Source organism: Ailuropoda melanoleuca, chromosome 5 (genome assembly GCF_002007445.2).
Source record: "Ailuropoda melanoleuca isolate Jingjing chromosome 5, ASM200744v2, whole genome shotgun sequence".
Lineage (NCBI taxonomy): Eukaryota > Metazoa > Chordata > Mammalia > Carnivora > Ursidae > Ailuropoda > Ailuropoda melanoleuca.
The window spans coordinates 69460393-69473960 of NC_048222.1; the positions used below are offsets into that span (position 1 = coordinate 69460393).

At 46.2% G+C, this 13568-nt stretch overlaps 1 protein-coding gene and 1 long non-coding RNA gene across 3 annotated transcripts in view; one reads left to right on the plus strand and one right to left on the minus strand.

Moving 5' to 3' along the window:
• SCG5 (secretogranin V) overlaps positions 1–5415 on the plus strand; it is a 59628-nt gene extending 54213 nt beyond the window's left edge. For both annotated transcript variants that reach the window (XM_011223154.3, XM_002917806.4), the window contains exons 5-6: positions 1110–1163; positions 4841–5415. In XM_011223154.3, coding sequence (XP_011221456.2) covers positions 1110–1163; positions 4841–4936 — 150 coding nt within the window. In that variant the 3' untranslated portion in view covers positions 4937–5415. The remainder of the gene's footprint in view (positions 1–1109; positions 1164–4840) is intronic.
• On the minus strand, positions 5303–13568 carry LOC117802384. The gene is made up of 2 exons (XR_004625735.1): positions 13172–13568; positions 5303–7350 (listed from the first exon to the last, which is right to left on the minus strand). It is a non-coding gene; the product is annotated as an uncharacterized LOC117802384 (long non-coding RNA).

The following is a 13568-nucleotide window of genomic DNA, read 5'->3' on the forward strand; positions in this document are numbered from 1 at the left end:
GCTTCTTCCTCTCCCACTCCCCCTGCTTGTGTTCCCTCTCTCGCTGGCTGTCTCTATCTCTGTCAAATAAATAAATAAAATCTTAAAAAAAAAAAAAGTCTCTATATCCGAACAGTTCAGAGGATAGAAGCGTTGTATAAACTTGTTCCTTAACAGAACTCTGTCATCTCTTAAAAACAAAAAAACAAAACAGAAAAAACCCAAAAAACCCCAATGTCAGTATATTTTATTTAGAGTAAGATGAATCATCTCTTTTATACATTATTTCCCTTCTGACGAAAAAAAATCGAATTAAAAAACCAACACAAATATGTCCCCCCAATGCCCCTTCTCCCGTTCTGCCTTCAGACTAAGTGCTCTGTCTTTTATAATCTCAGAAGAGGAGAAATCTGTGGGGCATGTGTCTAAGATTCTAGAGCTCATTTAAGTCCACTATGTGTTTGAAATACAACAATATGTGGAAACACTTATACAAACTGTGGTAACGGAGCCTGCTTTTTTTTTTCCCCCAACATAGCGTTCCTTCTGCCAAGAAGTTTTTTGGCAGTTTTTAAAAGGTTCACTCTATTAAAAATGTTATAGACCAAATGGTTTTCCGATTGTCTTGACTGGGGGCACACACTGACTGAAGCCACAGGAGGAAAGGTCGCAGAAGTCAGGATGTCTCGTTTATTTACATAGAGGATTGTTATTAATAGTCAGACACTCCTCTAGAGAACAGTTTATGTGCAGAGCTCATAAAAAGGGAGTTGGATACAAAAGTAAAACGAGATAAAACTGTTTGTTTTAAACAAAGGCCGTTCAAAGTGAGGAGCTGAGTGTCCAGGGCCCCGTGTGTTTTAGAATGTCGTACTTTCCTGTTTATATGATTGTTGGTGACACTGGTGGGCCTCGGGGCATTGCAGAGAACTTTATTAAAAGCTACACAACCACCAGCTTTTCTCTTGTGGTCTGTCTTTCTGACATGACATTCCTTTCATCTAGCTTTGTTTCCAAAATATGTGTATGCAAATATCCAGGGGGACACACCAAGTATTGCTTCTAAAATAGACGTTCACCAAATTTGATCCATACTTGTGCATTTGTGTTTTCTTTTCTCCCCATTCTAGAACAAGAAGCTCCTTTATGAGAAGATGAAGGGAGGACAGACACGAAAGCGGAGGGTAACGTGTGGCGGGCTGGGCTATTGGTGGGATGCCTGGAGCTTTCTGAGTGTAACTCACCCTCTGTTGTAGGAAAATAGCTGAAGCCTTTCACGTGCCATCCTGGGAGGGCACGACTGGGGTCCCGGGGAACAAGGGTCATGCCCTCGGTTCCTACCGTGCCATGCCCGCCATTTAGCACGTGGTTCTTAGTGGAGCCCTCTTTGGTGGTGATCCCGCCACCTCCACTGCATTCGCGAGATGTGGATTGCATCCCTCCCCTGGGTGTGGGAATTCGGGAAGTGCATGAAGGTGTCTTTCCTCAGAGGGGCTCTAGGCCTCTGGGGGCAACTGCTCACACATCTGCACCAATTACATAAACACACAAGACAGGAACAAGGAAGTGCTTGGTGAACTCAAGCTCCAGGCAGTAATTTTGAAGGAATGTAGGAGCCAAGATGAGATGACCAAACCTCATTCCTCCTACATACCTCTTTCTTCACCTCGCCAGACTGATGTGAAATCCACGAGATCTGTTCCATTGGTTTGCTGGCTGGTGAATTTGCTGGCAGGCTTAGGCATCTCCCATCTCAGGGCAGCCCATGGCGACACCTTGGGCTGGGTGTTGTGCACACAGCCGCTGCAGTGCTGCCCCTTGTAAAGCCTGGTGTCAAGTTTGCTCTCAGTGTCCAGTGAATTTTGTGGCCTGGAGACTGAATCAGTGATCAGTGTCTGCGCTGATCACCCGTTGGTGCCCTCGTGGACAGAAGGGCCTGGCCCCGCCTTCTTTTTCTGATCAGGTGGAAGAGAAAGTTCAAGTCCTGTCCTTCCGCAGCCTACTGCTGCCAGAGGGTCACCGTGTTGGTTCAATAGACAAACCAAACCGTATACCCAAGGCCACTGACTGTTTATTTAGAACAGCAAGTGCCTGGATCCTGGCAACATCTGGGAATCTGGACAGTGGTAGCTGCGGCCGTTCTGCATGGCTTTGCCGAATCTGGTCAAGGTGTAGAATTCTGGGTGCAGCATTAATTCACAGGCCCCCGCAACAGAAAGTTCCAAGCCCCTGTGCTGCCTGACAAGATACAAATGACACGTGGCCAGGTTTCCATTGAGAAGCAAAGTTGTCTGGAAACAGATCTTCTTCCGGAGAGTTCAGAGGGTTATTAGGGGTTTTTCTTGGGTGATTACAGTTTCCGATGGCAAATGGTGGCAGAAAGGGTCTGAAGGGTGTAATGTGGTCTTGAGAGAACATCAAGAAATTCTATTTCAGGAGCTCAGAATACACATAATTTGCCAGTAAGACGGCTTGAATGTCTCCCCGTGGCACAACAAGAACATTTCCAAATAAGACCAATGACCAACCCAAAATGAATAACTTAGCATGAAGCTTTAATTGTCTCTATTTCCTGGCTCACCATTCCTTCTGCCCTGACTTGGTTAATGACCGTGGGTCAGGATTTAGGTCATGTTTCCCTGAGACCCGTGATTACCAAAACTCAGAATTCTGGCTAGGACACATGTTATAAAGGATTGTACTTTGGCCTCAACTTCCTCCACATAGGAAAGGCTTAGGATTTATGAAAATAAGGGTCATTTTGACCCAGTGGTATCAAGTTCTTCCCATTCTCAGACAGCTACAAAAACTCATGGCCATGCCATTAATCCTGGCCCTCTCAGGACTGCGGAGGGAACAAAACTAGCTTCAGGTGATGCTTCCACTTAATTGAAGACTTTACTCACCTCCTCAAGCGTGCCAATCACCAAGGCTTTCTCCAGCAAAGCTCAGTGTCTGCTGTGGATTTCCAAGGACACCAGAAACAGGAATCTGATCCCAATGGTTCTTCCAGTTATAAAATGGGAAAAATGTCCTCTCTGTAACCTGGCCCATCTCTCTCACCCGGGAGAGAAGATAAATGTATAAGTGCCTTGAGTTCTTCAGAAGATAATTAAAATCAAGTATCATTACTATTATTCCTGTTAAATCTAAGATTCAATACTAATGAACATTTATCAAAAAAAGGTCAAGTGATTGCTCCCTTTGCTTCCTCATTAATTGACTTCCCCTGCCCTCCAATATTTGTCATTTTCTGCGTCTGGGCAGAAGGACTTGCTCCTGTGAAAGTCCCCTTACCAAGAGGAATCCTCCCCAGAGTTACAACCAAATCCTAGATGGCTTCATGTAACTCTCTGTATTCGCTCAAATCCCACCGAATTCCAAGTTGCTTCGTGTGTAAAAAGGTCAATTCCCCTGGCAAACTATAACTGTTATGATGTATCTTGTTGATATTTGAAATCTACTATTTACCTTATTTAAAGGGTTTATCAAACTTTTATTCCCATACTTGATAAATGTTAAAATCTCATACCCTTTTTAATGTCTTAGAATTTTCAGAATAAATACTGTTACTAAAAAACAATGAAGATATTTATGGTATTGAGTTCACTTTTTCAGTCTACGCTTGCTTCACCCACCGGGAAATTCTAACATGACTCTGTGGAGTAAGCCAGGCCATTCTGGTGGACAATCTCTGATATAAGAAGTATTTTTGTTATTTTAAGTATTTTAAAGATGCCTTCCCAGCAAAGTACTATGTTTTTGTGACATGATGAAGACATCACACACTTTGTAATTCTCAGCTTGTTTGTAATGCATTTTTGCTGGATGAGTAGGGCCTTTCATGATTCATGCTCTTAGCTGTGAGAATGTGGAAGGACATTTACAAATACTAAACTCAGGGTCCATTCCTTCTGGAGGATGATCTGCTCACCCTTCAAAGGAGCCAAGGCAGACAACGTCCCATTGGCGAGAGAGACCCCCCCCCCGAATTGCCACCGTTCATTCACGGGGACTTGGGATAGCTGATCATTTGTAACTATAACTTCTTCCTTACATTTTTTTCAGTTACCGAAAGGTGAATTCAATAAACAAGTATCTTCCAAAACTTCTGATATTTTTTCTGCTTGCTAAATACTATGTTGTAAAGCTCCAATTACTAGTTCAACTCCAAACCTCAAAAAATAGATATGTATTAGAGAAGGACTGGAAAAACCTTGACTCATTCAGAGGAGCAACAGATGAAAGATTTAAGACTATGAAGTCTTGAGTCAAAACTAAAGGCATCTTGTGTATACCTTACTTCTGTTCTTTAGCTTTTGAACTTGACCGAGGGAAGGTGGAAATGATTGCTAGGGCTGCTGCTGAACCCTCTTGACTTAGAACACTGGCGTAGTCCAGCGACGGGATGTCCTATGACCAGACTACAGACGCTAATTCCTGCTTGGTCCTGCTCTGCTGTCTTCTTCAGAACATTCTTATAATGTAATGCATTTCCTATGCGCTCTCCCACTAAATAAGGCCATAGAATAGCAATGTTATTGTGTATGGGGCTTGGTATCTAAGTTAGTAGTGAGAACTTATTAGCTGGTTCACTCCAAATCTTTGTGCCAAAAAGCAGGAGGGAGACGTATTGCATCGGATAGAGAACTCTCTGGTTGTGTGAAAGACACACTTAGACACGTCTGTCGGTCGGACGCTGAGGCATTGAAGATGCACTGGAGTAATCATTTGGTAGGTGGTATGAACCACCGCTACCTTGTTTTTAACCCAAGAGGTCAGAAGCAATTCTCACATCTTCTGTGAGAGGTCTGTATCTGATGTTCACATATAATACCAAACCTTTTTTTTTTTTCTTCAGAGTGTCAATCCATATCTACAAGGACAGAGACTGGACAACGTGGTCGCCAAGAAGTCGGTCCCCCATTTTTCAGATGAGGATAAGGACCCCGAATAAAGTGAAGGTGCTGGGTAGAAAGCACACCGCCCGTTAGGCCTCGGTACTGCTTATGCGCACGTGTGATTAGAGCCCCTGTGAATGGCAGCATGTTTCTAATTTAGACTAGTATGGATGAAAAGCAGCTGTATTTTGACGTTGCATTGTCCTTCACACTGACAGCTCTGCTCTCTACTAAATTAGAATAAAACCTTTTTTCTTTTTAACTGTGGATCTGCAATGGGCATTAAAATTAAAGTGTGTATATCAACAACTGTAAGAAGCAAGACTATGACTGAAATAGCCTCAGATTTCTTGCAGTTTGAAATGGGGTTTCGGGCTGCACTCTTTTGGCCAAGTCTGTCAAAAGCTGGAGTTTGATTTTGATTATGTAGTTCACCCAGCCCTTGGGCGTTGTTACGCATCAACAGAGACTGTAGTCAAGAGAAGGAGCGGACACATCTCACTTGGCTACATCTTAATAAATGTGTGTGCAGGCATTGGTGTGTGAAGCTTTTTATTTAGATCATTACAAAAACAATTTATTTGCTTACTAGAACAAACTCACAGATACGATCTTATCTGATCTCAGCACTAATACTGTGGAGTAAATGGGGGCTGGCACCGTATCTCCGTCTTACAAATGGCCGGACCAAGACTCCTGGCCTCCATGAAAAGCTGGAACTGGTGCAGTCAGTACGTGGTGACTGAGGTCTTTGACTTTGAGTTACTGTGTTTATTCAGCAAATATCGGGTTTCTGCCACATGCCAGGCACAGGGCTGGGCTCTATGGGCGCATCAGGGACTCGGGCTGACACCACCAAGGTCCTCAGGCAGCAAAGCCTGCAATCCAGGTCACAGAGCGTCTCTGGGTGAGCACAGAGTCGGTCAGTCAATGCACGCCTCTTTTCAAGGATGGAGCGGCAGGTGCAGGCGCGCTCTCCTGCCTGTTTCTGAAAAGGTGAGCAATTTTCATTCAGCTGAGTCCTCCCAAGTCAGAAAGCCAATGTAGTGGAAGGCCGGCAGGATTCAGGGCACCAATGAGATTGTTTCCATGCCCTTTACCACTCCTCGCTGTAAAGAAGACAACAGTTGCAGGCTTTGCTATCCCTGGCCTCAACTCCCCGGTCCATAAGAGGGAGACAGACAGCAGTGAGAAGGCACTGAGGGGGGAAGATGGATTGTTCTTGGTTTTAATTTTAATGAGTGCACATTAAGTCTAAATGTCGGCGATTTATCTAATAGAAACAGCCTGACCATCTTTAGTTAACATGTGAGTCTGTTTTGATCATTTATAAAAATCAAGAAAGGCATGGGCACCTTTTTCATAGCAGGGACATTTTTTCTTGGGGGCTTCCACAGGCAGTTTCCCCACATTTCATAGCAGGATTTCCAAAGCACCCTGGCCGCCTGATTCCCAAAGATCATTCCCGCATGTCCTAGAGCCCTTCGGAGCTGAGGGCTTAAACCGTGAGTCTTGTGTTTTCTTGGCTTTTAGTTACCTTTCATACCTTTTAACTCTCGTAGAAAAACCAAAGGCTACCTCTCTTTTTCTGAGATCGGACAGAAGGAAGGAAAAATGGCTCAAAGCAGATGTTTTGAGGTCATGAAGAAGGACGTGTAGGTGAAGCAGGAGGAGGTAAGGTCACTGTGCCCGTGTTTAGCCTGTTTGCCCTCAGATGCGTTCTTTGCCCTGTTGTTGTCTGAAAGGCAGGCTGGGTTTCCAAGGCTCTCTTGTCAGCTGACCTCTGCCCACATTTAATGTGAGGTCACGGAGAGGAGAGGGTGAAAGAGTGGGAGGAAGCAAGGTATTGTGCTCTCTCTCCCAGCAGCGGCATCTTCTCTGAGGGCCCATCTCCTGCTAGGTGAGCATGGCATCCATGCTCCAGTCATGTTGCCTCCTCCCTCGGTCCCTGCAGCATAAGGAGGCCGTGGCTTCTGCCATATTGTTAATCACCAGGTTTTTTCACCCACCCCTGTATGGCTTCCTGGCTCTTCCATCACCTGTGTAACCAGATTTCCATAGTCCTTCTGTTTGAAATCTGTAGAGTGTTTTCTGTGTTCCTGATTGGACCTTGCCTGATAGAGTCATCCACTGGGGGAATCAAGAATCAAGTACTGTGAGAAAAATTTACGACGACCAAGGTGGAGAACAGATAGGCTGGTACTTCTTGATCATTCACGTGAATCTGACTCACTTGGGGGTATTGTTCACAATGTGCACTCTGCCGCAGCGGGCCCAGGTGGGCCATGGATTACGCATTTCTTGTAAGTGTCTGGGTGATGCTGATTCTACAGGCGCACGAAAAGCATTCGAGTGGCACTGAAATAGGGGAGCAGGGAAAGAGTAATGGAAGTGGGCGAACTGCACCGGGAGACCAGCCTAACTTCGTCGGAATTTATAAGGACCCTGTGAGCGTTGCCACTCTCAGCACCTGTGGAAGAAAAGCAGAGGGCAGACGAGAGTGAGCCCTGTGGTAGAACATCAGCAAGTCCAAGGTCCTAAATCCCCGGAGAAGGCAACACTGAGATGCCCTGTTACAGATTTGAGACTTTGTTATGGATCAGGCTGAGACCAGTGAGTTGAGAAGTCAAAAGAACATAGGAAATGATGTGGACCAAAATAAAGTCAAGGAGTTGGCAGTTAGAGGAGAAGATAAGTTTGGATTCTTGACAGAGGAGAATTTTCAAGTGACAATAAATGATGTCTCAGTTGGGACAACTACGAAAAAGTAGTTAGAATGAGTGGAGCTAAAGACCAATGGTCTTGAAGAAATAGAAAAACCATGAGTTTGGGGAACAAAACACAGAATCATCAATGTGAGAGGTAAAGTCTTCAAGTTAGAGAGGGGAAGGTCAGGGTACCCAGGTTCTGTACAAAGTCCAAGCTGCACCACAAGCTTGTAGAGTGCAGGGTTAACCTGAGATCCAGGATCTTCTGACACTAACTGGTATTCTGAGTGCCTATGCATATACATTTTTTTTCTTCTTATTAAGTTCTAGGTTCTCAAAGGGATCTGTGACCCTCAAAAGATTAGAAATCACTATCAAGAGTAGCGGTGTGGGGGCCGCCTGGGTGGCGCAGTCGTTAAGCGTCTGCCTTCGGCTCAGGGCGTGATCCCGGCGATCCGGGATCGAGTCCCACATCAGGCTCCTCGGTTGGGAACCTGCTTCTTCCTCTCCCTCTCCCCTGCTGTGTTCCCTCTCTCACTGGCTGTCTCTATCTCTGTCTAATAAATAAATAAAATCTTAAAAAAAAAAAAAAGAGTAGCGGTGTGAGCCACAATGGCAGTCACTGAGGAATATAAAAGTTTGTCATGAGGGGCCCTTGAGAAAGAAAGAAGAGGAGGAAATAACTTCTCTCATGTAGATTTCAAAAGGAGCACGTCATGGTCCATCATTATCAATGGCTTCTATCGATAACAGTGGGTGAAAAACCAAGGGGTCAATTCCTAATTGATAGATGAGGCCAGCAGCATCTGAACCCACTGGTAAATCAGATCAAAAAGAGGTAGATATTATGTGCCTCCTGCTATGACTAATAAGCAATGTCAACACAATATTCTTTCCATAACAATTTAACCTGAACCTCTAGATTGAACTCTTTGCCAATAGCAAGCACACGGAGTAGAGAAACATGTTAAACACACCACTGAGAAGCAATCACAAAAATCTAGAATGGGGAGACTATAGGACAAGTGACCTAGCTTTTATCAATGGATAAATGGCAGGAATTGAAACAAAAAGGGGGGGACTATTATAGATTTTAAGAAACTTCAGAGACATAACAAACCAAATACAATGTGTGAGTCTTATTTGTATCCTGACTCAAATCAAATTAAAAAGACATTGATGAGACAATTGACTAGTGACAGGCTGGCTATTTGGTGATATTTAAGTGTTACATGGTATTATGGCTATATTTTTTAAAAAAGAGCTCTCATTTCTTGGGGATAAATTCTGAATTATTTATAGATTATAAGCCGTCTTGCAGTGCCTTTAAAATAATCCATTGGTAGTGATGGTGGGAGGGGTATTGGAGGTAGAGATCAATCAAGATTGGCCATAAATTCATAATTGTTGAGGTTGGGTCATGGTACGTGGGGATTCATTGCACCCCTGTCTCTACATTTGTGATTATTTGAAAGTTTCTACAACACAATCACAATTAATTGTTTAAAATTAAGAGTAGATTATGTATGGTAAGCACTGACCTAGAAATAACAATGTAGGACAAGTTATAAAGCTTTACTGGATAAGGCTATGGAAAAGGTGAGGAACCAAACAGGAAAATTAATAAAGAGAATTTCCCTGGAAATTCTGTGCAGAGATGTAGCAGATGGTCTCACAGAAGAGAAAATCTGACAGTGGTGATGGTGAGGGGTCAGAGTGCCCAGGAGAAGATGGGATTCTCATAGAAAGAGGAAGGTGACTCGAAGCATTATAGAAGGGAGACCTTCATCGGACTGATAGACTCAAAAGGGCCATTTCTTTCTGGGGTCTTTCTGGGGTCTGGGCTGCATCTACATCAATTCTCCTGGGAGCTGGAAGGGTCACTAACTCACCACTGGCGTCTATCAGTTTTTCTGCAATACTGCGGCCAAGGATCTTTGAAACCAGGAAGGTCGCTTATATTTCTCCCTGCCACCTACTCCCAACACACAAACACAGAGAACTAAAGGAGACGAAAGAAAGAAAGAAAAAAGAATACTTAACACGGTGGCCAGAACGCAAGGCACGAGTGTTCCCGCTGTGGGCACAGGCAGCTGGAGGCCCTGGGGAGCAGTGAACACAGCAGGAGGGGGACACAGAGCCCTGGCACTGGAGGAGTTTGCAGTGGGAGCATTCTAGAAGAGAACTGCCTCCTTTCTTGCTGCCAGGAGAGAGGGAGAGAGGACCTTTCCTATTTACTCAGGTAGAAACAAAAGGCAGCAGAACCATCCTTTCCTCCTCCCCCTTTCTTTGAAACTTCTCAGAGATACCAAGCTTCACTGAGAAATGTCACAGATAACAGCCATAGCCAGAGGCATGGGGCTCTGGGACCAGAAGTCTCCAGTTCTGTATCTGCCACAGCATCACAGGGTGATCACCAAGGTGCCCCTGCCTTGGCCCAGGGGGAACAAGGGAGCCACGAGAACAGAAACATTTATTTAAAATAGCAAAAGGGGCGCCAGGGTGGCTCAGTCGTTAAGCATCTGCCTTCGGCTCAGGGCGTGATCCTGGCGTTCTGGGATCGAGCCCCTAACGGGCTTGCCTGCTGGGAGCCTGCTGCTTCCTCTCCCCCTCTCTCTGGCCGTCTCTCTCTCTGTCAAATAAAGAAATAAAATCTAAAAATAAATAAATAAATAAAATAAAATAGCAAATGTCAGGTAGATTGCTAGAGGAAGTCGGTCCTCTTGGGAGGACTGCGGGGCAGATGTCAGAACCCTTAGGGGGCGGTGGGCGAGGGAAGGGTGTGGTTCACGATTATACTCACTACCTGGCTCGGGCGCATGCGCAGAAAAGACAGAAAAAATAGGGAGTGTGGGTTGACGATGGTTGAGAAGCCCTGTTCCTGGGGGTCCTTCATCAGATGACTTGTAGAAGGTGCTGATGCAGGTATGAGGTAAGTGTGCGCAGAGAGGAGATGGGAAGACAGCGGCAGTAGAGCTAGGCCAAGGAATCCAGTGCAGCGTGCAAAGGTGAACGTTTCGGGGGCGGCGTGGCGGGGTGCGACGGAGTGGTAAATAAGGACGGATGATGGAGGCAGATGAGCCAGCCGGCGTAGGGCTGGGCAGTAGTAGCGGCTCCGGTTCAAAGCCTAGTTAATTCCACATCTATGAAAGCCCCCAGTTCTAGACCCAGCGATCTCATTCTTGCCACAAAAGTAAAGCAAAACAAAGCAAAATAGTTACGGCTTTTTCTCTGACATCCAAGAACTGCACCTGTTTAGACAGACCTCACCTGGAGCCCTTTTCTAGGGATGGTGCTGGGAGTCAGCACACACCTGTTTTAAGGCGGCGGGGAGACTGTCCGTGAGAGCACCCAAACTGCAAGGAGCACCTGGTGGGCGGCTGGGCCCCTCGGCGCTGCGCCACCAACAAGATCCCTCCATAAACCCAGCGGTCTCTAATGCATTCGGTAATCATTCAGGCATATACCTGGCAGGTGGTCCAGAATCTCCTCCCTTGGGGCTCCTCTAAACAATTGCCTAAGAACCCCAGGGAACATCATCAGTCTGGAATGGGGGAGCGGGGATTGCTCGAGCGCCGTCAGCCACCGCAGACATTTCTTGCGCTAGCGTTACTGGTGAAACGTGGCCTTGCCTAATGTCTAGACTGTTAATCTAGTGAGGTGCCAGACTCAGGCCCTGGGGTGGCTGACGTGGGGCTCCAGAGCCGCACTGTGAAGTTAGAACCTGCCGAATGCCCAGGCACAGCTGCTTGCTAGGGTACAGTCCAGTTCCAGGAGCACGCAGAACTGCTCTGGGATGCACCACTTTACCAGCCTCTTCTGTCACCCTCCCTCCAAGGACCCCTCAAAAGCAGACAAGGTCTAGTTATGCCCTCTCTCAGGACACTGGGATCCGCCACACTAGAGAAGCTGGCATTTGAAACAGCCCTTGCATTGGGTGCGCGGTTGAGTCTCTGCTGAGAGCATTTCTGCACGTACGAGTTGAGGATAGCTGAGATTCTTCCTGAGGTTCTGTGATTCATTCACAAATACCTCATGCTTCATGACCATGCCAGGTGGGGAGACAAAAATGACTTATGAGCCCAAGGAACCCACAATGCTGAGAGCCTGATAGGGTAGCAGGGGGCACGGCAGAACGTGTGCTGGTGTAATGAGGCCCCACAAAGGGGCAGTGAACCCAGAATGGGTGGATCAGGAAAGGAAGCCATAAGGTCACACCCAAGCTGAGTCTCAAGAGTTTTTCAAAAACCAGGAGGGAGAACGGAAGGCAGAACGCTTCAGGCAAAGAAACACATGAATGCATGTGCAACATTGTAGACAAGAGCCCATGGGGGAGTTCAGTCTGGTGGTCACGTAAAGGGTAACGGGTAGGGAAAGCTAAGAGATAAGCTTGGTGACAGAGGCAGAGACTACATCATGAGAGCCAAATGGGCAATGCTGAAGGGTGCGGACTTGATCCTAAAGGATGGGAGTCTCGAGAGGATTTTACAAGGGGTAGGGGCAATTATCAAGTTCGTATTTTAGATCACTAGGGACGTATGCAGACAAGGCCAAAGGCTGTTCATGTTTGTAATCTACACAAGAAAGAATAGAAGGGCGAGAGCAAGGCAACTAGAAATGCTGACATTTCTGGGCACAGAGAAATTTCCGGTCTTACGAGCCCTGGAAGCTACTTGCAAAGCAGGCGAACTCAGTGTTGGGTGTGTGTTCCCTCTTTGTGTCACTGTGGCAGAGCACTGAAGCTTAATTCCGGGAGAATATGGACTCCAGTGCAATGGGTAGATATTCTGCCCAGCAATTCTCACCCAGATATACAGTCAGGTCAGAGGTCATTCTTTCCCCCAAATTGGGTGGTGCTGACTCTCCTCTGTGTTCCTATGAGACCTGACACACACTTCCATACACTCTCTGTAACAGGGCTGTAATAAGAAGGGCTACTAAATACACAGAGCGAGTTTTATATACATGGTTCCCTTAATCCTCCCTCCTCACATGTCTTCTATGAAGCATGTGAGGCTGAGGGGTTACATGACTTAACCAAGACTCCACAATTTGTAAGTGGCAGAGCTGGAACTTGCCCTTAGGTCTCCTGGACATTCCTCCCCCTATACGCACTGCTGCTCGATACTTATTTGCTAATTATGTGTCTGCCTCACTCTACCAGGTGACAAGCTCCTTGAGGCCATGGATTGGGCCGCATTCTTCTTTCTTTCCTGGTGCCTTGCCTGGGGCCTGACAAGGCAGTAACTGATGCATGAATGAACTCTGTGGGATGTTTTAAAGCAGTGGTGAGAGGCTGATCATCGAGAATAAGTATAAAGAAGGAAGGGTGGTATTATCACTTCTTCCTTTGGTAGGGTTCACAGATCGGCACCAAGTTGTGCATACAGTTCTCAAGTCCTTTTAAAACCATCCAGTAGAACTTCTCCCTTCCCTCCTGAGTCACTGCCAAGTGGCAGCAGTGAAGAAGTGTGAGGGCATAGAATTCTAGCCAAATGTCTCAATTTGCTGCACTCCAGAGAGAGCTGTGCCTGACCTATTTATTAGCGAACTGGACCAGACCACTGTAGTGGTCCTGCTTACCTTGCGGGTGAATCCGTGGCGGGCTCCGCACCAGGTGACACCACAGACTTTCATCTGCTGCTGAGCCTCTGACCATGGGAATCTCTGGGAACCATGGAGGCGGCCAACGGGGCATATGCCGCCTTGAACTATATCAAGGGCTCTGGCAACAGCTTTGGGAATTAGAACAAAGAGACTTTGGGAAACGTTGGCCAGTCGAGGGGGAGCTTGCCTAGAGCCCTGGAAGAGAGCCCCAAGGAGGAGTCAGTGAAGGGAGTCAGTTCCATCGCTCCTCAAAAGAAAGTCCAGGACATTCACGAGATCCACTGAAAGCCAGACCTATTTGAAGAGGCATATATCTTGAAAAAGCAACATTCCCCGAAGCCTGGGTTTTACCAAGAGCCTAAACATGGCAAGG